The sequence below is a fragment of the Drosophila santomea genome, chromosome 2L (genome assembly GCF_016746245.2).
Source record: "Drosophila santomea strain STO CAGO 1482 chromosome 2L, Prin_Dsan_1.1, whole genome shotgun sequence".
In the NCBI taxonomy this organism is placed as follows: domain Eukaryota; kingdom Metazoa; phylum Arthropoda; class Insecta; order Diptera; family Drosophilidae; genus Drosophila; species Drosophila santomea.
Window position 1 is genome coordinate 17,832,427 of NC_053016.2, and position 24,650 is coordinate 17,857,076.

General features: G+C 42.9%; 5 protein-coding genes across 10 annotated transcripts; 4 read left to right on the plus strand and 1 right to left on the minus strand.

The window, feature by feature from the left end:
* The first annotated feature begins 491 nt into the window (after positions 1–491).
* LOC120458176 lies at positions 492–5,351 on the plus strand. Its single transcript, XM_039645740.2, has 2 exons — positions 492–958; positions 5,212–5,351. Exons 1-2 carry the CDS (start codon positions 622–624, stop codon positions 5,349–5,351), a joined length of 477 nt encoding a protein of 158 aa, XP_039501674.1. The 5' UTR covers positions 492–621.
* Positions 5,331–13,868, plus strand: LOC120458175 (protein anachronism). 3 transcript variants are annotated; one of them, XM_039645739.2, is made up of 5 exons: positions 5,331–5,861; positions 10,253–10,641; positions 11,123–11,367; positions 12,118–12,190; positions 12,679–12,826. In XM_039645739.2, the coding sequence occupies exons 1-5, from the start codon at positions 5,566–5,568 to the stop codon at positions 12,690–12,692; spliced, it is 1,017 nt and encodes a 338-aa protein (XP_039501673.1). In that variant the 5' UTR covers positions 5,331–5,565; the 3' UTR covers positions 12,693–12,826. The 3 variants fall into 3 exon arrangements, with proteins under 3 accessions (XP_039501673.1, XP_039501670.1, XP_039501671.1); XM_039645736.2 differs by having other exon boundaries at positions 5,334–5,861; positions 11,123–11,371; positions 12,679–13,868; XM_039645737.2 differs by having other exon boundaries at positions 5,335–5,861; positions 10,253–10,632; positions 11,123–11,371; positions 12,679–13,865.
* Positions 13,869–14,969: 1,101 nt separating this feature from the next.
* On the plus strand, positions 14,970–18,637 carry LOC120444163 (solute carrier family 28 member 3). Its single transcript, XM_039623745.1, has 8 exons — positions 14,970–15,159; positions 16,240–16,293; positions 16,351–16,546; positions 16,599–16,800; positions 17,009–17,773; positions 17,838–18,165; positions 18,229–18,409; positions 18,471–18,637. Exons 2-8 carry the CDS (start codon positions 16,240–16,242, stop codon positions 18,554–18,556), a joined length of 1,812 nt encoding a protein of 603 aa, XP_039479679.1. The 5' UTR covers positions 14,970–15,159; the 3' UTR covers positions 18,557–18,637.
* Positions 18,638–18,662: 25 nt separating this feature from the next.
* On the plus strand, positions 18,663–21,527 carry LOC120444162 (uncharacterized transporter YutK). Of its 3 annotated transcripts, XM_039623742.1 has the most exons (6): positions 18,664–18,874; positions 18,924–19,242; positions 19,936–20,700; positions 20,757–21,084; positions 21,147–21,327; positions 21,392–21,527. In XM_039623742.1, exons 1-6 carry the CDS (start codon positions 18,730–18,732, stop codon positions 21,427–21,429), a joined length of 1,776 nt encoding a protein of 591 aa, XP_039479676.1. In that variant the 5' UTR covers positions 18,664–18,729; the 3' UTR covers positions 21,430–21,527. The 3 variants fall into 3 exon arrangements, with proteins under 3 accessions (XP_039479675.1, XP_039479676.1, XP_039479677.1); XM_039623741.2 differs by having other exon boundaries at positions 18,663–18,874; positions 21,147–21,410; XM_039623743.2 differs by having other exon boundaries at positions 18,734–18,869; positions 21,147–21,410.
* LOC120444161 lies at positions 21,514–24,512 on the minus strand. Of its 2 annotated transcripts, none has more exons than XM_039623739.2 (10): positions 24,190–24,512; positions 23,971–24,134; positions 23,793–23,899; positions 23,396–23,613; positions 23,176–23,330; positions 23,013–23,124; positions 22,717–22,864; positions 22,492–22,663; positions 22,133–22,433; positions 21,514–22,071 (listed from the first exon to the last, which is right to left on the minus strand). In XM_039623739.2, exons 1-10 carry the CDS (start codon positions 24,442–24,444, stop codon positions 21,514–21,516), a joined length of 2,190 nt encoding a protein of 729 aa, XP_039479673.1. In that variant the 5' UTR covers positions 24,445–24,512. The 2 variants fall into 2 exon arrangements, with proteins under 2 accessions (XP_039479673.1, XP_039479674.1); XM_039623740.2 differs by having other exon boundaries at positions 23,793–23,893; positions 24,190–24,511.
* Positions 24,513–24,650: the final 138 nt, after the last annotated feature.

The following is a 24,650-nucleotide window of genomic DNA, read 5'->3' on the forward strand; positions in this document are numbered from 1 at the left end:
GCGATGGTCAGACGGCCAGAATGCAGACGGCAGACAGCCGGGAGCCCATGAGCCCAACTGCAAGAGGCTCCGAGCTCCCAAAACCGGCTCCTCGCTTAGTCATCAAAATGGCTGCAACTGCTCCTCTTCCTACTGCTCTGGCTGCTCCGACTTCTCCGACTGCTCCGACTGCTCCGACTGCTATTGCTGTTGGTGACCAGAGGCAATAAACAGTGGCGACAATTCGGCCTGCCAGCGGAGCCTCAAATTGAAATTCGAAAAAGAGCAGCTCCAGCCGCCCAGATGCTTATCTCTGCTTAGAAAAAAACGCGGTAATTAAAAATATTGTAAACTGCCAGACGGCCAGACGCTCATAATTGCTGGCACAGGCAAAGGCAGAGACAGAGGCAGAGGCCGATGCCCATGACCAGGAAAAATCGCAGACGACAGGGAATCAGTCGAAGTCTCAGTTCTCATTTTACAGCTACCAGACAACGCGACGCGACGGAGGAGCACTGCATGTGCATATCATTTAAATAACTTTCTGCAGCGCAGCACAAGTGTAAAACTGCAGCCACTATCCGGCGGCTCACCTGCTGCACCGCCCGCCGCCTCCGCCGCCGGAGAGCCCACCAGCGGCCCATGGTCCATATTTGGATGCAACAGCAACAGCATCTGCATGTGCATCTGCATCACTTAAGGACAACTTCGACATCGCCACCAGATCCGAGTGTCTGCGTCGGTCTCCAGACACTCTGCAGACGCGAGACATGCACTTGTCTTCGGCTGGCTGGGTCAGCCTCAGTCCCCAACTCCATTCCCGCGGCAGCTCCATCCCCCAACCCCCATCCCCCATCCCCATTATCCATCCTCCGGCAAAGACATTCATTGTCAATTTTGACAATCAACAAGACACGGCTGCCATCAGCAGCATCCACATACAGGCGAGAAATAGATATGGTGCAATCGAGAATATCAGGTAAATTAAAGTTATTGGCATTTTTAAAAAAATATTCAACAAATTTATGTAAACAGCTCGACGTATTCACGTGAGCATTTTAATTGCTTGTGGCTAAATAGTGTTTATAAATTCTTGTTGCGAGCAAAAACCGAAATGGAATTCACGTTTTGTTTACCATATATTAGGCTAAATCGACAGCTACAAAATTTGATCCAGCACGCTGGAAATTATTACTTATTTCTCTATTCCCAACGTTGGTAAAATTGCAATATTTGTTTCTGTGTAGCGTCCCCAGCCGCCGTCCCTGCGACGGAATGTCTGGCTTTCGGGGTCTCGGTCTCGGTCTCGTCTCGGTCTCGTCTCGGTCTTGGAATCGGTCTTGGAATCGGCCCCAGTCTCCGGCATCCGCGTCTGCTTGGATCTGGATCTGGCTGGAAGGGGCTGGGCCCAAAACACCAACAGAAGCCAAACGACGGCACGCGAAAGTCTTAAAAACCGAAAATGAAAATGCGCAATAATTAATAACAATCAGGCCGGGGGGTAACAAATCCAACGCGAATAGCCTACGCCCTAAACATATTTTATTACAGAATACCAGCCTCTATAAACACAAAAAAAGTTGTTCATCTAAATAATAATGTGATAGTAGGAATACGGAATACAACAAAATATAATTACATTTGTTAGATTGGTCAAAATCGTACTTTTAAAGTACTTTAAATTACAGCCAAGTTGCAGGCTACAGTAATATAACGTATGTAAATTGGAATGGCCATAGATGCCAGGCCTTGGAGCGTATGCGTGATGCCCCAACTTAAGTGCAGGGTATGCCCGAAACAGAAAAGGAAAAAGCGGCCGCAAATAAACGGTAGCACCGGCCCGGAGGGCAGAAAACAACACAATAACAAATTGGCTTCTGGTCTTTGCATTCCACATGCAATCTGAGCCAACAATCACGACAACTGCATTCGACGGCTGCACCGGCACCAGTTGCCATCTCGTACCGTGGTTAGGAGCCAGTGGCCCAGACCCAGACCCAGACCCAGACCCAGAACCAGACCCAGAGATGGCTCCTCCATCAACCGGCCAGCTAACCAGCACCCATGCTATAAGTCTGGAGGCTCTCCTTCTCCTCTTGGTCGCAACTGACTTGACGAACATCGTGTGTTTTTAATAAACTCGCGCCAGCCCATTGAATGTTCTTTCGCGTGCTGCTGCTTGGACTGAGAAAAAATGCATGCGATTAGTATGGTAGCATAAACTTATTTAAATCTCCCAATTATATATTCATTTATAAACTAATCATAACTTAAGTCATGTACATCATGTGCTACTTAGTGAGATTCTTCTATTGGGAATTGTAAGTAATCATTTTAAAGTCTAACGCGCATTATCGAAAACCTGATGACTTTTTTTCGGTCCGTGTTCCGTTGATTGGGAAAGGTAGGTGACTTTGGATACCGAACCCTCTTAAATCGCCCCCTTGGGAGTGGGGGATAATTATGTAAACTACGTGTTGATGGTTAAATAATTTCGCTTCGGTGCTTGCAGATTCGATGCCCCTGAAAATGCATTTGCGCGAGCTCTGCATATTAAAGCCAAGTGGTTAGTTCCTGCACCTTTTATACTATTCACATCGAAGGTCAAATCTTGCATCAATTCGAAAGTGTTGAAAGTTTCATTAGTTGTGCCATGATGCCTCAATAAACCCTATAAATCAATAATAACCGCCAAAACTGCGGTCATAAAATCCGATAAGTCTATTGCCATAACCGCTGAAAGTATTTTCTTGATATGTAATTTTTAGGTCTACCACTAAAGAGTCCTAGTGCCTAATCTGATCTTTAATATATTCTGAGACTGCTGAGTCGTCGTTTTTACTACGAGCTAATATACCAACTATAAAGTACTAGAGTGCCATGTTTTAATACCTATTCAAAGAAACAAATTCAAAATAATCACAGAAATCAATCACCTGATAGGCATGAGACCTTAAGACCGAAATCGTTATTGGTACCAATTATTATGCGATCGGCTAAATTTGGAACAGAGTAACCACTTGTAACCATAAAGAAAATCACTTAAGAACCAATGGCCACAAACTTACCAACTGCCAGATGTTTTCCAGCCAGGTGCTGCTGTGTGCTGTGTACTGTGCGCTGAGTGGTGATAGTGGTGATAGTGGTGCTACTGGTCTTTAGAGCCTCACGTGCCCACAAATGTCCAAATGGACGGATAGACGGAATTGTTGCTCATTGGCGGCAATTGCCGGCTACCGTTTAAAATTAAGCCCCGCAAAGTGGCACGAGCGTGAGACATAGTATGGATTTGCCAGAAAATTGCTTTCAAAAATAAACGCAGCGAAATGCGGGGCTGAAAATACCTGCCTCACAAGATCAAAAGAAAGCGGAGGTATTTCGATTTCATATTAGGAAGTTGGCCAATTATTCTCGTAGGTCCACCCAATCTGGCGGCCTTGAAAAGTTAATGAAAAATCAAAAACCGAGACTTTACTTGACTCATTTGGCATTCCAATTCGTATTGTCTAGATATATCTACATGTCTGGCACTTTTTCTGTTGTTGCTGACATCCACATTGTCCACAAAGTGGGACAAATTCTATGCGAGCGCTCAAATAAACAAACATTATTATATAAACTTTGCGACAAGAGGCGCTGATTGCGTCCTACATATATCTTGTTTTCATTTTCAAGCCCCCACCCACCGGCGGGATTATGAATCTGGGCATTTGATGCGATTGCAATTTTACATAACACATATCACTCGACGTCTGGAGATCCCCCTCACCCCTTCGGCCCGTCACTCTATTCAGAATTTAAACGGTGTGTAGACACATCACATGAATGGGCAGCGGGAAGGAGCCGAGTCCAGACTTTATAAAGTGCTGCGAATTATACAATCATTTTGAAATTCAATTTGGTCCAGACGGAGTGCTGGGAAAGATGTTTATATGTTGCAAATAAATAAATAAATCAAGAACGTCCTTGAAGTCTGACTGTTTGGATTTCCGTATGCGAGTAGAATGAATAATACGCGATAGCGCCATATCTGCTTGGTACTCCTCATGCGTAGATGCAGAATTGGGCCAAAGGATGGGCTTTCTGGGGTTAAGAGTAACCTAGCGCCGTGCCAGGCACCGCACGCACCTCTAATAGGATATATCCGCCCAATTCACCTTCCAATTGATGGACTACGCACTTTCAGGCCTATCTCGTTGTCAGATGATTAGTTGGCACGCACAAATGCCGGCGACAGCTGAAAGTCAAGAGCAAAGGCATCTTGCTCATCGTGCCCCAAAAAAGAACAGCAACCGATAACGGACATCAAAACTGGCGTATCAAAACAATTTGATTAGGTCATACTAATTGTGTGCTTGCGAGGAAGCCACTTAGGTTAATCTAATCGCCCACGCACGTAGTAATTGGAATAAATAGAGCCTTATTTGCGGACATTCGAACGGATCCGATGGGTGCAAAGCCGTCCTAGAAGATTGACACAAGTTTCGATTGCTTATAGTGCTTGGAGTGCGTCGAGTGTTTAACGATAGCAATAGATAGACCTTGCAGCTTTCGGATAGTCGTGCTTGATACCATCCACTTGAGGAAGTTGGCAAACCAACCTAGGTTAGGGCCGGAGTATCGCTTTCGGCCCTACAGATAAGCCCCATCTCGGACGCACAGGCACAGGCACAGGCACAGGCACAGGCCAAAGATACGGATACACCCATACAGCCACGTTCTGCATTCACGCACGGCCACAGAAGCGCACCACGTCGACGTCAGCGACGCCGGCAGATCCTCAAGCGGCGTTGATTGGTCGGCCACTGTGCATCCGAGCGCCAGCCGAACCGCCAGCCGAAGTGCCCAAGCGCTACACTGCAAACTTAGTCGAGGTGTTAAGTGGCAAACAAATGCAGTTATAATATTACAGTACCAGTACTTACATGAAGAACTAAGCTAAGATCTATTGTCCGCGTTCTAGCTCAGGGCACTTTGAATAGTTCGTTTCAATCTCCATATCATATGCTCTTATAAATTTGAATATTAATCCATGTGAAATTAGTAACTAAACAATTATTAATATTGTACCAACTTATATTAGTTTTCTTTTGATTATACCAATAAATATTAATAAATAATAAAGAACATTAAATAACTTATTTTTATCATCAACATTTAATGTTATTGGGCTCAGATATTATTACAGTTTGCTAGCAGCTAATAACAAATTACTAACTTCTTCATCTCCAGGCGGTCGCATTTTCTCGCAGTGCCGGCAGCAACGCAGCGTTTACGACCATAACAAAGTAGATATGCCCGGCACAACCAAATTTTTCTTATTTAAGACTAAAAAACCGACTCGCGCAAATCACTTCATACTTGGTTCTTAGAGCGAACACATCGAGAAGCTGAACAACAGCCATAAAAATTAACAGATTCGCCTGTCGGTCTCCAGCTGAAGTGTAAAAGATAACATTTTAATTGGTGGCAAAAATGCAGTGAGGAAATATTCAGTTTAAGTGATTGCCAACAAGAAAGACACCCATTTCCGTGCGAAAACATTTAGTTTGGCAATTGATTAGCAATCAAGAGCAAAACACAAAAATGGCAAATGCTATGCGTGGTAAACGGTGCGGAAGGAGCCGCATCCGAGAACTAATCCTGATCCTGTCGCTGATCACCATGGCCGGGGACTCGAGGGCCACTCCCTTCGATCCCTCCTTCTTCATAGAGGGTGTGCAGTCCGAGGTGGTGAACCCGTTCAACCGCACCATCCTGAACCGCTTCAACCTGACCGAGGAGCAGATCCTGAGCATTCAGAACCGGAGCAATCCCAACATGCGGGACGACTCCGGCCAGTCCTCCAACCAGCAGTATCTGCAGCAGGTCGCCACTCAGCGGTAAGTGCCAAGCACCTCCAAGTGGCCAAAACTCACGCTGTCAATCAATGTCGCCTCATGCCCAGAATAGAATCTCTTTCCCCAAATAGAAATCTTTAAAAATACACACTCCTCCTAAACAAAAGACTGGCTAAAAACACACTTAAAAAGCTGCCCTATTGTATACAACATCTTAAAACAGTGCACTGTGCAATTAAATGGTCAATCAGCTTCGGGCATACATTGTGTTTAAACACAATTTGCTGCCAGATTTCACAAATTTTGTATAAAATTCGCCGTCCATTGAGTGAGAGATTTGTCCAAACACAGGCCACTTTCATTCAAGGCTAAAAACATTACTGCATCTCGCCCAAAAATCTATAGCGCCCATTTAAATCGAGTATATTCCTAAAAGTACATTGTACACGCTCTGCTCCATTTGGTTTATCTTCAACACGATTTTCCCCATGCAAACCGATTCGCCGAATTAATAAAAATAAGTTGTGAAAATTAATACTTTCCTGTGAGATTTCCCACATGTGCACTCGATTATTATTTATTTATTGATTGAATGCTCCGCCAAGTGCATGAAGTTCCTACCAAAAGTCATAAATGTAATGGCCTCGCTTAGCAGACCGAAACCTATGATCAATAAATTATTTTAGCTACATATATAAGAGAAGCGTGCCCACAAATTGCGTCTTTTGTTTTCATTATGCGAAGCCCAGAGCGATTAGAATCTCAAAAGAATAGGATGGGTCCAATACTCATTAGATAAATATTAAAATTATGAAGCTGTTTCTAAAACATAATTAAGTGTTTTAATACAAATAAATAGAAATATACACGTTTTATTTTAAACATTACAGTTAAAATCCAATTGTGTTCTAGCTTAAGCATCGACAACCAGACAACTTACAAAGAAAGGTGATGGATAATCAGAGTAGCCTAGATCCATTAATTAATAGGGCATATTCTTTAATTGTTAGGAAATTGTGCGCATTCTTCACATAAATATCACTTTAAAAACTCCAAACTTTTTGGACCACACAAACAAATGTATGAATCTGAATAGCCCTTCGACCAACTTCAGCCCAACTGACCACCTAACATCTAAGTAGATCAAAGGGGCGGGGGCTCGCCAGCCCAGATCCATCAATGATATCTGTTGTATCCATCAGATACTGTAGTGCAACAGTCGCGACGCTGCTGCACAATGCGGACACACTGACATAGGCACTGCAACTGCAGCACAATGCAACACACTGCAACACACTGCAGAATGCATCGAATTCCGTCGCCGACCTCTGTGTCTTTCTATAGCTGTCTGGCTGATGTCTGGGAGCAGTCTGGGCCATGTCTAGCTATCCGGCTCCGAATGCGACTCCGTCCGCGACTGCGGCTCCGTCAGTGTCTGTGTCTCTGTCTCTGTCTCCGGCTGCGGCTCTCCGGTAATGAACTTTTTGTAGGTCGTTGCTATGCAAGTCGGGCACTTGTGGGGCCAACAGCTGATATCTAAATTGTTTCATCTCGTTTGATTGCTTTGGCAGAGTTCCGTTCAGACGGCAAAAAAGACAAAAAGAGGCAAAAATGGCAAAAAACCTGTGACGTATGAGTAATGTCATCGGGACAGCAGACATGTCTGCCCCCAGCAACTGGCGCAATGGTGCAATGGTGCAATGGTGCTTTGGTGGAGGGCACACGGCAGTAGGCGTGTGCATTTCGACTGGCTGCAGTTCTCCGTTGGTTGCATGATAATGAAGTGCAGCCGGCGAGACATCGTCTAGCCGTTGTTGCTACTGTTGTTGCTACTGTTGTTGCTACTGTTGTTGCTACTGTTGCTGTTGCTGTTGCAGTAGCAATTGCTACTGGTGTTGCTACTGCTGCTGCGGCCTGAGGCAACGGACTGCAAAACCGCAGACGCAGACACTGAGGCGATGCATTCAGAGATGTCTGCCCGAGCGAATGGAGGCCAATGCAAATTTCCTCCTGCCCCAAAGGCACCTACCCCCCAAAATGGCACCCTGCCTCTGCGCATGCGTGACTCACGCATGAACAGGAATAGTGTCTAAGCGGACATATTGTCACGGTGGCATCGATAGCACACCTGAAGAAAAGCGGGACTCGATTCCAGCTTGCTAAAGGGATATGCTTTCAGCTTGTGCTTTGTTGGGTACGAGACACAACAAGACACCTTATTATTTGTTTTTTAAAAATAAACTTAAATAACTTGATGATGAATGCATTTTTAGCATAAACAAAAGAATCAAAACTAAGCGAAAATGTTTAAAACAATAACTATAAACTATTAATGAATACTACTTTGAATACAAGGTGTATATGGATTTACTCCTTTAGGTCTAGGCCAAAATTATCCGTACCCAGCACGACTAGTCAAAAATTCATGCAGTACCGAAGACCCCGCTGTGCGGCGTGAATCAGTTCAGATTGACCCCGATACCGCGTTTTTTTTTTCGGTGCAGCATCTAGGCCGGCAGACAGACAGACGGACAGACAGGCAGGCAGCGAGCAAACAACGAGCGGACGGAAAGACCGCTTGTCTGACGGACCGACAATCTGTCTAGACGGTGGCCAGACAAACGGCACGACTCAACGAGTTTTCAAGTTCATGCCACACAGCCAACTCCAGACGACTCCGCACGCTGGAATTCCTTGGCCAACCCAGCTAGCCAGCTAGCCATTTGGCCAGACAGATTCGGTGCCGTTTCGGTTCGATCGATGCGATCACAACGTAAACATAAATATAAACAAGAGCCGATAATCAGCCAGGGGCTTGGTTCACTTTCGGAACAGAGCAAAAGACCGAAAGACCGAGAGACCGAAAACTGGGTTTCATTATTATTTTTTGGCTAGACAAACTGCGTCGCGGTCCAGACCAAAAGCTTTAACAATTAATCACTTTTTTTCCCCTCTTTGTGCATTTTGTGTGGGAAAAGGAACAAGACGAAACGTCATGCGCGTCTCAATTGCCGATCCAGACGCATACAATTGTCCAATTTTCAGGCGAGTGAGTGCCGCCAGATTAGATCATAGCTAACTAACTATTGTTGTCTGCCCGTATTCCGATGGTTGTGCACTTGGAAAAATACATCCAACAAGTCGTAATCGTCTCTTAAGGTATTGATCTCTAGCCTGCAAACCGTTTACATGCAATATTTGTATGCGTATGCAATGCATAACCAAGAAAGACACTGTTGTGATTTAATTGTGTGTTTTTAAATCGTCTTTGGAGTTGCATTGCCAAAAATATATTTTAAGAAGTATACACGGGAGGGCTGTTAATATACATTTAAGTGGGAAACTATCTATTTATGGGGTTGATCTAAAAGCAGTTCTTATAGGTAGCCTTTTTTACCCGTGCACTGACAGAATCTCGTCTCGATCTCAAGGGGTTCTTAAGTGACACAGGTCCGTCGTTAGCTCCACTACGCGCACTTAGCTCATATTCAAGTTTAGGAAATATCCCGACCAGCGAATCAAGTGAAGGCATTTAATCAGCGTAGATGACTCGGACCAGTCGCATTTAGTAGTGCCGTAAGAACGGAAAGTAGTTGGCTTGCCCAAGGCGGATGATTGCTCTTGGGATAAGCAGCTATCGCCGGCCCTCAGCTAACTGACCAGATTAGTGGTCAAAATTACTTTTAAATTGCCCAGAACACTAGCATGAGTAGTTTGTATTTACGCGGAGATATTGAAATAAGATATTTGTGTTTCAATAACATCTGCGATCTCGGATAACGGGGGCAGCAGTCCAAATTAGTAGTACGTGGATTATCTCGGTACCTAAAATGCTGATTATCAGTTGACAGAAGCTAAAAATACACCACTCGTACTATCGGGAAATAGTTTTACGGCCAAGCAGTCCACTGAACTCTGGCTACGACGCCAGCATTTTATGGAAAATAGTTTACTCATTATGGGTGCTTCCCAAAACTTGGCCCCCCCTCAACTAGTGATTTACCAGTTCCTCGATAGGAACTAGTTTGGTCGCTGTCGTCGGGCTAAATTGAATCAAAGTTATAAATTCCCAGCAAATGGAAACAAGCACGTTTTCCTCGCAGCCCATCCGCCTTTTCTTGAGAATTGTGAATGTCTGAATGTAACGCTCTAATGTCAATTAAGTGAGTCTTACATAAACACTTGAACTAAATTCTCTGGGCGGCGCAGCTTAGGCATACAAATTGCGAGATGAACCATCAAATGATGCCAGCTTTTGATATCAAGCACCCACGCTGGGGAATGTGTGTTTCCACTACAGCCGCAGTATCGTGAACATTTTCGGTATTGAATTTTCCAATAGTGATTAAGTCAAATGTTGATAACAAGCACTACTGCTATATAAATTGAATAACAGTTAATAACCTCAAAATGGGCTTCTCAATATTTTGCAGACTTAACGACATCTTCAAGCGCGTGCAAAAAGCCATCTCAAACGAGCCCAACGGCAGCGTCTCCAAGGAGAAGGCCGGCTTTCCCATTTGCAATGCCGAGACCACCAGCTCGGAGGATTGGTCGCAGGGCAACAATGTGACACTCCAGTTCGCCAGCAGTGTTTTCATTTCCAACAACGACGACCGTCTAAGCAGTGCTCTGCTCCGCCTCTACAAGACCAATCCTGGCCAGACTCGTGAACAAAATCCCGGCCAGGTTTCGGCCCAGCCTATCAGTACTGAGAACCCTGGCAGCACGGCACCAAATTGCGCAGAGCAGCCGCCGGTGGGTCCTCAAATCCGGGTCACTGTCTCCATAGTCCACCAGCAGAGGAAGAAACGTAAGTTAGGTAGGAGTGATCCAGAAGGTCGAACTTAGAAAGTACAATTCCTGACCCTTCAACATTCCAAATATGCAAAACGAGTACATTCACTTGAATCACTATCAGAATTATTTATTATTAACTAAATAATAATAATAGCTACTTCTATAACAACTTCATATACAACATTTAGAATTAAGAATGTAGTATACCATATATGGAAAAATTTATCTAGGTTACAATAATTAAAATGCCTGTTTATGATTTTTAAAACCTCACTTATTATCTTGACTTCGCCATAAGCAAAATGCATCTCAGCAAAATGTAAATGTAATAAGAAAATTACACATGTAGAATTTAAATGAGGATGTAACTTGCATTTCACACATTTTGCTGACCCAACGTAAAATTCATTTTGGTAACCAGTGGAACAGCTATCATAAGCGGCCTACTTCTTTGAAGAGAACACTTTCTGACTGAACCAATCAACTCTGTTTTTCATCCTCAGAGCGCAAGAAGCGCACTTGCAACACCGCCATGCTGAGCAGCTCCTCCACCGGCTGGGTGGAGATCGACGTGAAGTGCGCCCTTGCCTACTGGGAGCAGCAGCACCGCCAGCAGCTTCGCCAACAGCAGCCACTGCAGCCCCAACTGACCGCCAGCGTGGTGGGCATCCTGATGATCGAGGTGCACGACGACGAGGAGAATCTGCTGAGGCCGGGGCTCTACTTCGCGCCACCCACTTGCGACCAGGCAGGTAAGCGTGTTGTTTGCCATGTCCAACTAACCGCCCAGGAACGGAGTGGAGGCACCTTGTCCTCCTCTCAACATCTCTCACTCTCAACATATCTCTTATCCCATCCAAATCGGTGGCGACAGGCCCCCTTACCACCTTCACACGGCGATCAGCATTTATTTACATTCTCGAAAAGGTCATTAGTCAGGCAACTTCGGGGGCCGGCCAGCAGTCAGACGTAAATTGAGCTGGCAAAAAATTTACTTTCAATGTAATTCCAGACTGCGAATATCGGTAGACGTAATACAAAAATACCTAGTCGTCTGATTCTATAGTCAGCAGAATCTAAGTCTCAATTTACAATTCATACCCCGCACGTTTTCCATTCGAAATTCTTCTGTCCGTATATTTGAAATCCATTGGGTTGGCTGCTCGAAGTAGAGCGGAAGTAGCGAAAGCCCGAATATATGTTTAGGATTGACTTAGGTCTTGAAAGTTATTGCCCTGGATCGGTAAGATACAACATCGCAGAAACTGATTTAGCTCAAGGTGCTACTAATAAATATTGCTCATTCGCACCGTTGTGCGCTGTGCTCGGCTTTCTTTGTCGTTCAGTTGTTGTGTTTTTTGCTACGCTTACTTCTTGCCCTTGTTATTTTTGCTGTTTTGCATGCCCTTCATGTGCGCACTTTCCAATTTGCATTGCATGACCTAAGACATATGTTACTCCCATTTTAATGGCCTCTTCGGATTCACGTTCATTGCAGACATTGCTGTCCCATGGAGCGTTTACCGAACAGAACCGTTTAAGTCTCATCTGGCGAGTTGGACATTGCCAAGGTAAGTGGTTTATCAAATTTCGTTTAATCTTTCGAGTTTTATTTAAAAATTTCGCGCCAAAAACTGCTTGTGATGCCCGATAGTTTGCACTGCTTGTGAACTGCTTTTAGCAAACAATCAGCGCGTATGTTCTCACGCTTTGTAACACTGAAAATGTGCGACCGTACTCAAAGAGAACACCCGTTAAACACCGATTTCCCGCCACTATTTGAACAACTGTTATGTTTTTATAAGTAAACCACTTTTTAGTTGGAGTATCTCTTTTAACTTTTAAAATAAATCGTTGATAAAAAGATGTGTTATTGAATGTATCTGCGAAATTACTATATAAAATACTAAAAATTATCCAAAGTTAATCTAGCCAGCATTGTCGAGAACTAAGGCTGTATATTTTGAAAATCCGAAATATACAATTAAAAAATTATATTAAAAATAATATGCTGTTATGCTAATTTTTTGTTAATAACTGAACTATATTTTATTTATAGAAAACCAAGGTTAGACATCTCTTTCAACGGTAGCAACTCCATGAAGAGCACCTACAACACCCCCAAGAGCAGAGCGTTTATCGAATCCACCACATCCAATTCACCCACGATCGACAACCAGCTGGACGAGAGCGGCGAGCACGAGAGCCAGCATCAGCAGATCCAGCGTGTCAACCTGGTCCACCACCGGCGGCACCACCACAACCACCAACAGCCGGAATCGGACTCCGAGTCCGCACAACTTGAGGCCGAAATCGAGGCGACGGAGCTGATGTCCTCAGCGAGCAACAGTGAACAGCAAATGGAGCCCATCTCGAACCACCACCGACATAGGACTGGCCAACATCATCCGCACCAACTGCACCAGCACCAGCACCACCACCATCGCCACACCAAGCACCACAGGATCCCAGCCCACAAGCTGGAATAGATGTCACAATCACGCGCCATTAATTCCCCATGTTCTCTCACCCGGACTCATGCTGGTCTTAAAATAATGTCTTGTTTTATATTTGTAGCTTTAGGGCCAGTTGACTTAATTAGTTTTTAGTTCATCGGTTTTCCTACCGCGTAACCTTATTTAAATTAAATTTTAAGTTTCGTTGTAAGCAGTGCCCATTTTCGGTCGAAATTTGATTTTATTTTTAAATCTCCTTTACACTAGAAGCCTGTGATTTAGATGGGGTTGAAGTCGCACATTTTTTGCTCAAAATTGTCAAAGCCTCAAAAGGAAGACAAACCCGGAAACCAATTAATACGAATTTAAGTTATATAATTAGAGGGTAAAAAAATTAAATAATGCCTTATCGAAGCATTACGATCCCTGACTTCTGCACAATCCCCTCGAAAACCAGCAAGCCAAGAACGAACCAAATTAGGCATTTTCGATATTGTATTGATAAGCGATTATAGTCCCAGAATATAGTTGTGCTATATAAATAAGTCACTATGTTAAAAGTGCCTTTCTGCTAAATCTCAAAATTACCCATTGGAACCCCTTGTCCTATTGATTTAAAAATTTTAAGAACCACATGTTCATCCAGTCAAACCGCATTTTATGTCTAATCCTTCACCTACTAAGTGCATTTGCAATCGATAAACAAATATAAAGATAAATATGATCTATTTAATAAATGAATAAATTTTAGGTCGCACACGTGTAGAGTTGCGAATCAAATATAAAGCCAGTTGACTACAGACTATAATATGTTACCCACTTTTGGATCAGATTGTGGCACGAGGGGCTCGCCGATAAGATACGATACTCTTTCTTATAAAATCCCACAGAATTGCGATTAGAAATCTCCTTCAACTTTGCACTTAACGACTTACCACTCACTTCGATTGGCCAATGAATTGTGACATTTTCGTAATAGCCGACCACCAATAGAAGTCTTTATCAATGGGCGGGTATCGCGGTAGGCCAGCGCTTTAATGTATACCTTCCTCTATCGTAATCAGATTCCTGAAACGTCATTGCTATCGCGTGCAATCTACTGAGGGGTTTATGGCCCTTCTGAAAATTATCTGGCAGTAATATCGGTCTAGAACGCATGGCAAGAACCTCTTATTTTTAACAACCAGCTGATAAAACAGGCTACATGTCATGCCAATTGCCTATTTAGTAGTACACTGCAATCGCAGGTGCAGATCATTTTTTAAATATTAAAAATTAATAACACAGAAAGATTATCAATCACTTTTGACAAAACCTAGTTGGTCCCAATTTATATCGATATTCCAGAAAATGTATAAATTCTCGTTCGCACTTCAATTAGCTGAGTAACGGGTATCTGATAGTCGGGGAACTCGAGTAGAGCGTTCTCCCTTGTTTATATGTAAATATAACTTTTTTGATCAGTGATTCATTTAGTGGCGTTGCAAGTTAAAACTCAATTTGTAAAAATTGAGTTGGTACAATAAAACTAATATTTATTTAATAATTATTTCATTATGCCGTTAAACCAAATTAACACCTTACCAATCGGTACCACGAGGTGTTATCTGGGTACTTGAGTACCCATTGCGGTGAAGAAATAAAAAACTCATTTAATATTTCAACCGGGAAATTAATGATTTTTTGCAAGAATCAATGTAAGCTGAGGTAAGTCTTGCTCTTAACCTATATCTCTTCAAATCAACAAGGTCAAATGGTATCAAGATAGTATAAATCATTTGATTGAAAAATAGCAGTGGGAATCCTAAGCCTGATACTCCCTTATCAAATACCGTGTACTAGCGATTATATTATAAAGGCCTGTTTGGAGCAAACCGAATTTAGTCTTTCTTCGAGTTTCAACGAGCTACGACTATTTAGTCGAGCTGAACTGATGCATTTATCTGTCATTAGTATTCGGGTAGTACGCAGAGAGTTACGACGTTGAAAACCCGTTCCGGCCATAACAAACCGAGCGTACTCATCAAATACGAAGCAAAACAAACAATAAAAAAGTGAATTAACTGGCGTTCCAAAAAATCAAGGTGCGATCATTATATAGACTTAAAAACAAAATGAATTCACAAAAGGTGTTTCAATGTAAACTCTGCATGTACTTACTCCAGTTCACAGAGGAATAAAAACCGTATTCGAGAAAAACAAGTGTTCTCAAGGGTGAATATGATCTCAGAATCGGATTTGAAATCGAAGTGCTTGAATAACTTTCACGAGTTTGGCTAAATGCCACTCTGATAGTGCTATCAACCCTGTTTCGATTACCCTTAATGGAAAATCCGAACCAAAAGACCACCTAACGAGGAACTATACTATATTGAATGGGATTTACAGCCCGAATTTATCAGGAATAAGAGTTGAAGTGGATTATTTACAACCAGAGCTGTAGTTTACAACCCAGTTCAGCAGTTAACCAGAAACTATTTGATTGGCGATCCACGTGTTTGAGTTCAGTCATTGACTGTGAAAAATCAAGTACACAATGCCATAATCGAGTCCTGGCCCATGTGCATAGTTATAGTTCTTTTAAGTGCTATGTTCCGAACTTTGATTTAGTTAGTTAGCACAACCCTATCTGGTGCTGATGAACACTGGGCATATCTGCCCACTCGAGAACTGACATAATTTTATATGATAATGCCAGATTATGATTGCGTTAAATTACTTGTCGGCGTATTAATGCCGGATACTCGTAGTCTTACTCTACGTATAATAGATTCGTTGAAAAGTGTGACACTCGTGGAAAGTCGAGTTTTCGACCCCATGAATAATTATTCTTCACCATGATCTCTAGGCGACCAACTCCGTCAGTGCGACTGTCCGTCCGTCCGTATGAAGTTCGAAATTTTGTAATCCAAAGCTAAAGTCTGCCCACATGCTTAATGTCTAAAAAATGTTTTGATAAGCTTATCAAAACTAGCCACCCAATTGACAGGACTTGTTGAATTTGAACCACTTGAAAGTTATTAGGAGTTCGCCAAAAGTTTTATTTCCGCTGCTAATTTACTTCTAAAGCCTTTTATTTATGCTTACAACACACTCGTTTTGGTGTACCGGGTATGTAATAGTCGCTGCACTTGAGTTCAACGCTCTCTTGTCTTTCGTTATAGATGTCAGCCGAATCTTCAAAAGGAGCTCTTAACAATGGTTACGAACTGGATCATGTAAGTTTTCCGTTAAACATGTTTTATAACTAATTTAAATGCTGTATAATATTATAGAAAGAGTTGGACATCCGTGATTCGGAAGAAAATAAAGAATTTCCACTGGAACACCTTAGCGAGGACCCAAATAAAAAAGGATATTTTGAAAAGAATCCTAAAGTAGCGCGTCTTGTGAAGATCTCGATTTATGTACTTCTGCATCTTTGTGTTGTGGGGTACTTTTCTTATGCGACCTACCACTATCACGACATAAGTAAGTATATCGCCAAGTAATTAGAAAGAAGTATACAAATACTTCTTTACAGCGAACTATGAGTGCTATTGGACGGACAATCCGTTGTGCGGCATCAACTTCTGCACGGGTTACGGAATGCTTCTGCTCCTCCTGGGATTCGTCTATTTGGGTCTCTTCTACTACTACGTCTTCAAGCCGATGGTGGGGCACAGCCTGCACAGGAACTACATCAGACCTTTTTCTAAGAAATGGCACAACTTTAGCAGAACCAGGTAAATTCGTAGCCCTATTTAACCAGCTTTTTGAAACAGGTTTATCAGGATAGGATTCTTATGTTCAACATTACCAACCAATTGTTAGCCAAAGCTACAACCTATTTAAGGTTTGAATTTTTTATTCAGAGGCAAAATAATAGGATAGAACATCTAAAAGTCTCCATATTGAATTTAAGAATCTAATTACTCCTATTCGTTTTCCCAGAATTGTGTCATTGGCCAGCATCGCATTGCTCCTGGCCCTGTTGGCCATCTTTGTGTACTTCGAGTGCCGGGACGAGCCCCAGAAACTGGTGTCCCTGGTGGCTCCCTGCTTCTTCATCCTGTGCGGCTACGTTTTCTCTACGAATAGGAGAGCCATTCAGTGGCGGATAGTCATCACGGGGATTACGTGCCAGTTCCTGCTCGGCATATTCTGCATCCGCTGGGAGGTGGGCCGCAAAATCTTCGAGTGCTTGGGCAACAAGGTGGCCACATTCTTGGGCTACGCCACCGATGGAGCCGAGTTCGTGTTTGGCGACTTCCTCGTGGCAAACAATGTTTTCGCGTTCGCCATCCTGCCGGTGATCTTTTTCTTCAGCTTCTTCATCTCCGTCCTGTACTACTTGGGCACGATGCAGTGGGTGGTGATCAAGCTGGGCTGGATCCTGCAGCAGATCCTGGGCACCACTGTTTGCGAAAGCGTGACGGCAGCAGCCAACATCTTCCTCGGCATGTCGGAGAGTCCGCTGCTTATCCGCCCATACATCAACAAGTTGACCAAGAGCGAAATCCACAGCATCATGGTGTCTGGATTTGCAACTGTGTCCGGCACCGTGTTGGCGGCCTACTTGTCCTTCGGTGCCTCAGCGGCTCACTTGATCACCTCCTCGGTGATGGCAGCTCCCGCCACTCTGGCCATCTCTAAGCTTTACATGCCCGAGACAGAGGAGAGCCTTACCTCATCCGATTCAATTGAGCTGGAAAAATCGTACGTATTTCTCGGGAGCCTAGCTTAACCCAAATATATAACTAGTTGACTATCATCCTTGCAGACAGGACTCTTCGCTGTTGGACGCAGCGTCTAGTGGGGCCAGCAACGCCGTGCCCATTGTTCTCGGCATTATCGCGAACATAGTTGCCTTCGTCGCCTTTATCGCCTTTCTGAATGGTCTAGTCAGTTGGTTCGGATACCTGGTGGGTCTTGAGCAGATCGACTTTGAGTGGATATTTTCGAAGCTCTTCATCCCGCTGGTCTGGGCCATGGGAGTGCCGAAAGAGGATTGCGATATCATCGCCAAGGTGGTGGCCACCAAAACCATCATCAACGAGTTTGTTGCCTATGAGCGTCTGGGCCAATACATCGAAAATAATCAAATCACTGTAAGTTTTCGACAATCATCACGAACTCACCTGGAAACTAAAGATGGAATTAAATTATTGTAGGCCCGTAGCGCTGGAATCGCCACATTCGCCATCTGCGGCTTTGCCAATCCCAGTTCCTTGGGCATCCTTATCGGATCCCTCAGTGCCATGGCGCCTCACCGTCGCTCCACCATTACAGCTGTGGCTTTCCGAGCCTTTGTGGTGGGCAGCATAGTCTGCTTCGTATCCGCCAGCTTCGCAGGTCAGTGGATACCCGATCAAAGTATTTTGTTATTATATTAACTAGTTTTACTTTATTACAGGCATCCTTATACAAGAAGATGATGAACGGGCGAACTACAACAGGATATTCGAGAAATTGGGTCGAAAGAACGTTACTCTGTTTTAGTTCTTTGAAGTTGTAGATCGTGATAATTAGCTGATCAAATTAAGCAACAATTCTTATTTATTAAAGATGCTTAGAATTATATTTATTTATTTGTTTTCAAGGGGGCTGTGGGATATGAGTCATAAGATCACACTCTTGTTTAGACAACACACTGTATCTCAATTATACACAAAATGGCCGATCCACTAGTGGGTGAACTGGAAGAAAATCCTCCTCCATCGAGGGCAAAGCGAACCACCTATTTAGTACTTCATGTGTTGCTTCATGTCATATTCATATCTTACTTTACGGCAGCCACAATCATTTTCATCTTGTACGGTGAGTTACCCAACCAAGTATGAACTCAAATGTTAATAAACAAGCCTAGACAAGGAATCCAACGACTGCTGGCCCAATAGAGGTTCAGTCACAACCGAATCGATAGAAAACTCAACTGAGGATGATGATGATGATGAATATGACACAGAGTTAGAAGAGACTTCTGAGAAGCCAGTGCCAGAGGTTAAGCCGAAAATATTGTGCAAAATTAACTGGTGCCACGGATACGGGTTCCTCATCATCTTGTTTATTTTATTCTATATTTTATGGCTGTACTACTGGGTATTTAAGCCATTCGTGGGCATCAAGCTGTATAATAACTACCTGGAACCAGTCATTGACAAATGGATTTCGTTTAGTCGCCAGTGGTGAGTACAAGCTCAATTGTACGCTATTTAAGATCCCTTTGACATTTATATAGCTTTCGGTGAAAGGGAGCGCCAGTAGTTTTACATACAAAGATTCTACACTCCACATTTCAGCAGCAATAGTTTTAAAACGATAAGTCACCAAACTCTGGGGGTTGAACAGGACCCATATACATTATCCTTTGCAATACAAACAAGAGTGGGCTAGAGTGAGCGTGGCGAAAAGATTATTGGAAAATCGATAGAAATTTACAAGACTAATCAAAAATTAAAAAATATCAACGCAATTTTCAAAAGTGTGGGCGTGGCAACATGAATCGACAAACTTGCGCTGCGTCTATTTCTCTGGAGTCTGCATGCTGAATCTCAACTTTCTAGTTCTTTTATAGTTCTTGAGATCTCGACGCTCATACGGACGGGCAGACGGTCGGACAGACGGACGGACGGACGGACGGACAGACAGACGGACGGACATGGCCAGATCGACTCGGCTATTGATCCTGATCCAGAATATATATACCTTTTACAGTCGGAAACATTTATTCTGCCTGTTACATACTTTTAAGCGAATCTAGTATGCCCTTATACACTACGACAGTAATGGGTATAAATATAAATGGACTTAGCCCCGAAAGCTCCTTTCCTTAATGGATTTATCTTCTAATCATGCCTTTCCATTTATTCCAAACCTAGGGTAGTGTCTGGCGTAATGCTAGGGATCGTGTTCGCTGTGGTGGTGGCCTACCTAGGTTACGAGTGTCGCAATGATGCGTACAAGGCCATCGGACTGCTCGGACCCATGTGCTTTGTCCTGATCGGATTCGCAGTGTCCAAGCACCACAAAAGAGTACCTTGGCGCATAGTGACCCACGGACTCCTGGGCCAGCTGCTGCTGGGTATACTCTGCCTGCGCCTCCCTTTTGGCCGCTCTGTTTTTCAATGCCTTGGGGACAAGGTGACGATTTTTCTGAACTACGCCCAGCACGGAGCCCGCTTTGTGTACGGGGATCGCATCTGCGACGAGTATGTCTTTGCGTTTGCCATACTGGCGGTGGTGTTCTTCTTCAGCGTGATCACTAGCATAATGTATTACCTTGGCTGGATGCAGTTCATCCTGAACGGTTTTGGGTTCTTGTTGCAGGCCATGGTGGGCACCACCGTTTGCGAAAGTGTAAATGCAGCTGGTAACGTATTTCTAAGCATGACCGAGAGCCCTCTGATCATCCGCCCGTACATTGAAATACTGACCGCCAGCGAGTTGCACGCTATATGCACCTCCGGCTACGCGACGGTGGCGGGTACTGTCCTGGGGGCATATGTGTCCTTCGGTGCTCCGGCTAGCTTTCTAATTGCAGCCAGCGTAATGGCTGCACCGGGCTCCCTGGCTTTTGCCAAGCTGTTCTACCCCGAGACCGAGGAATCTCTGACCAGGTCCGACAACATAAAGCTGGAAAGATCGTAAGTTCCTCTTTATAAAAGTTAACTTTTGATAATGGCTAAACCACCTTGTTAAGGACGGATACATCTATTTTGGATGCGGCCGCCGCAGGAGCTGCGGCAGCCTTGTTGATTGTGCTTGGAATCGTCTCTAATATCATTGCCTTCCTAGCCATTGTGTTTTTCCTAGACGCTGTAACGGAGTGGACTTTTGAGCTAATTGGACTGAATAACATAACCCTGCTCTACATTCTCTCCCAGATCTTTATCCCAATTGTCTTCGTTATGGGAGTGCCGTGGCGCGACTGTCAAAAAATTGGCGTGGTGGTGGCCCAAAAGTCGTTCATCAACGAGTTTGTAGCCTATAAGAATCTAGGCTTATTGGTGAACGATAAAAAGGTTGACGTGAGTACCCATCTGTATATTCTATTATAATACATTTAATTTGAAACTTATTATACTTATAGCCGCGGAGCGCTGCCATAGCCACGTTTGCTCTTTGTGGGTTTGCCAACCCCGGATCCCTGGGAATTGTCATCGCTTCGCTAAGTGCAATGGCACCGTCCCGACGACCAGACATCACCAGGGTAGCCATTCGATCTTATTTCGCAGGCAGTTTTGTTAGCTTTACATCGGCTTCCTTTGCAGGTAAACTTACATACTTTATTTACACATTATTATTAGCCGCCTTACCGCACATCCTCTTTACTAGGGATTCTCATTCAAAATGAGTTTATGGGCGGAAATTAATTTCTCTAGGTTAGTGAGCGATACGAAAAGCATGGAGCATTCCCAAGATTGGATACGTATCAATATCATATTGTGTATACAAAGCTAGGGTACGATTCTACTCAAATTGTCCATAACTTTCTTGTGCAAGTCCCAATCGGCTGCATCGAAGTCCGTACTGCACTTGCAAAGCTGAAGAGAGGCCTCATATATTTCACGAAGGATTTCTTTAGACGCCAATCCACTCCGCTTACGTTTTAAGCTATAGCCTGGGCATTTGTGATCTCCATGCCGAATGTAGCTTGATTTACTGAGATTAATTGAACCATCGGGCATCGTTCCGGATTTGTCCAGCAAATCCCTAAACAATGGGTCTATGGCATGGCGGGCACTAAAGGCTCTTAGTTGGGCGTCATCGCTGACTTTGCAGGAGACAAGGAATTTCTGTCGGTGCCAGTTTGTACATCCAATATTTGGTGTCAGTCCCCTGAGTATCAGTATTTTGGTAGATTTACTCCCACGTGCTAGTAGTTTAAAATAAGCATCAGCATAGGCAATGCTCTTGTCAATGCTAAGAAGTTTCTTGGCCATTTCCGATGTTCGCTGAAACCAATGGGAACAGTCTATTTGATCGTGTTGCCCCAAAAGTTCCTGCAGAGCCACCTTAGGGTATACAAAATAAAAGTATTTATATACATAAAAAAATTTACTTTTCCTTGCTTACCATTTCATAGTAGAGTTCAACTTTTGTGGGCGCTGAGGAGGAGATGAGTTCTAAGCGCTTTAATATCTTCATTCCTACGTGGCCATCTGTTTTTGCTACGGCAGACAGATGTCGAAAGTTTTGAAGGCTTATGACAGGAAGTTTATGCTTGCCCAAGCTGTGGAAATACCTAAGGAATCGTTGCACAAGCAATTGGCTGGGATTTGTGGAAAACATGGCGTAGGAATTATTGCACTTATGCCAGAAAGCTATAGCCTGTTCTATGGCATGATCTGTCCAGCATTTGTTAGCCTCTTTCAGCCTTTAATATAGAATAGTTATTTAAAATTTATTCAAGTACATAAAATATATCTACTAACCGAAAGCTCAACATAAGAATATCCGCACACACTTGCGATGTAACAATATCCTGTTGAAATATGCCGGTACAGAAATACCTATGTAATTCAATGTTACCTACTAAATACAACAGGCTACCAAAAGCATCCAATACTAGATTAAAGCGTTCGCCATTGACAAAATTTTTGGCATCTGTGGACTCAGTAAGTAATAAAAAATGTATGTAATCTAAAAAGATATCTTACCTTTGAACATATACTCAAATATTTTTTGTAGAGTCCGGCATGTACTTGGAAGTACATCGGCATTGTCTGCAGATACAGCATTTAAAAAATCAATGCAAACGTAGAAGTAATCAGATTCTGGAGTACCAAGGGTACTGGATATTAAATACTAAAAGATCATATTTTAAATTAAAAAAGATTTGATAATGCGGGTGATATATAAAACGGTTCCAAGCAAAGTCAACCCGAAGGCAAAAAATTTCGATTGACATCTATTTGCAAGCGATTTATTTATCCCCCAAAGAATTTCATCTTACATCTTGACATTTTTGGGATGAGTAAACCAGCTCTAAAATATCTATTACAAGTGGTCTTACATACGTTGAAATGAGCTGTTGCTGTTTGATGTCAGAGTAATATGGTAGCCTCCTTAAAGAAAAGAAAATTATAGCAAATGGCTATTTAATTTTTCAAACTTACGTTTGTTCACACATTATTAAATCCATCAGACAAGCAGCTACATCATCATCAACATGACCTACACCTTTTTTAAGAATATGGTGTAACATTAACAAATAGGTCCGGATAACAACTACAAGCTCTTTTAACTTTTCCGCAGGAGCATTTGGCGTGCCCTGAAAATGAAAATAGTTGCTCTTCTACAAACTGTTATACAAATTCTAAGCTATGTTATTCGAACCTTGTTAAAAGTAATATCCAAGTAACTCATAACCATTTCACATAGATGCAAAACCGTTTCCCTCAGCCAATCGGGCATTTCGTCCTTAGGATCAGCATGGCTGTTTGACATGAAGTGCAAGCACATGTGAGCTATCGTCTCACTTGTCTTTACAGACAACTGCAGATCACCAATTCGCGTTCCTTCGATATCTGCGATTTCCATTATCTTTTGCATTACTGACAATTGAAAAATATAAAGTCTTTAATTATTCTACGCCCACTTCCAGCTGTTACTCCCGAATATTTTTATCAAATTCAACGAACTTAATATATCAGTGGAGCAAATTCGTAAAATGTAATACGAAAGCTAAAACTAAATCCAGCTACTTCGATAGTATTATTAATATAGAACTTACAGAGCATAAGGCGGGGGTGGACTTTTGTCGATTTAGTGCTGGTGTCCTTCAATAAAGAAAGCGTAGCGAGCTGAAGATCCGCAACAATCTGGTGGTGACTCCTATCGCTTGAAGATGTCAGCATAAGTATATGAAAAATAATACCGTCCAGATAGATTTATATCCGAGCACCTCTTACCTTTCTAAACAGAAGTCGATCATTAAAAAGACAAAATAGGCAAGGACATGAACCAGACGTTCGCCTGCTTTTAGCAAATGATCCCTGAATTCGAATGCAAAGGCATGGACCATAGACATGAGTTTTATATGACCGCTGTGGACTTTACTGTCAGTTTGTGATTCCTGAGGACAAAATTAAAATTAATAAACTGAAGCTCAGTGTGTATCAATCACCTACAATCGTAAACCACTTGCACATTTCCCTAAGTGCTCGCACGCAGCACACTGATTCATTCATGTATGCTCTCAATAGTTTATTAAACCACAATGTCAAGACATCCACAGGATTCATGGATTTATTTGCGACACCTTCTGAGCACAAGGAAACCGCCGAATCCACGTCTATTATCAGGATGATGTCCTCCTGGTCTATAGTCACCAGCTCACTGTAGGTTACAGATATACCCGGGGGGCTATCATGGTTCCCGGACATCTTAGCATTAGTTATAGATCCAAATCCAGTGTCTCTACAAAATAATCGCGCCAATTGTGTAATAGAGATGGAAAGCTTACCTATCGATAGCCATACTAGTGTCGATTTATGATAAAGAACAATTATTACTAATCACACATAATTCTCAGGTTGATTTGAATGAAAAATCAAATAAAGTTTATTAAATATAAATTTAAAGTGCGAAC

Coding starts and splice junctions, on each gene's coding strand:
- LOC120458176 (XM_039645740.2), top strand. CDS start 622: ATGGTCCATATTTGGATGCAACAGCAACAGCATCTGCATGTGCATCTG. Junction 959..5,211: donor GGTGCAATCGAGAATATCAG/GTAAATTAAAGT, acceptor CTTCATCTCCAG/GCGGTCGCATTTTCTCGCAG.
- LOC120458175 (XM_039645736.2), top strand. CDS start 5,566: ATGGCAAATGCTATGCGTGGTAAACGGTGCGGAAGGAGCCGCATCCGA. Junction 10,642..11,122: donor GAGGAAGAAACGTAAGTTAG/GTAGGAGTGATC, acceptor TTTCATCCTCAG/AGCGCAAGAAGCGCACTTGC. Junction 11,372..12,117: donor ACCCACTTGCGACCAGGCAG/GTAAGCGTGTTG, acceptor CGTTCATTGCAG/ACATTGCTGTCCCATGGAGC.
- LOC120444163 (XM_039623745.1), top strand. CDS start 16,240: ATGTCAGCCGAATCTTCAAAAGGAGCTCTTAACAATGGTTACGAACTG. Junction 16,294..16,350: donor ATGGTTACGAACTGGATCAT/GTAAGTTTTCCG, acceptor ATAATATTATAG/AAAGAGTTGGACATCCGTGA. Junction 16,547..16,598: donor CTACCACTATCACGACATAA/GTAAGTATATCG, acceptor ACTTCTTTACAG/CGAACTATGAGTGCTATTGG.
- LOC120444162 (XM_039623741.2), top strand. CDS start 18,730: ATGGCCGATCCACTAGTGGGTGAACTGGAAGAAAATCCTCCTCCATCG. Junction 19,243..19,935: donor ATTTCGTTTAGTCGCCAGTG/GTGAGTACAAGC, acceptor TTCCAAACCTAG/GGTAGTGTCTGGCGTAATGC. Junction 20,701..20,756: donor AACATAAAGCTGGAAAGATC/GTAAGTTCCTCT, acceptor CACCTTGTTAAG/GACGGATACATCTATTTTGG.
- LOC120444161 (XM_039623739.2), bottom strand. CDS start 24,444: ATGTCCGGGAACCATGATAGCCCCCCGGGTATATCTGTAACCTACAGT. Junction 23,900..23,970: donor ATCGACTTCTGTTTAGAAAG/GTAAGAGGTGCT, acceptor GACATCTTCAAG/CGATAGGAGTCACCACCAGA. Junction 22,664..22,716: donor ATTTGAGTATATGTTCAAAG/GTAAGATATCTT, acceptor CTGAGTCCACAG/ATGCCAAAAATTTTGTCAAT.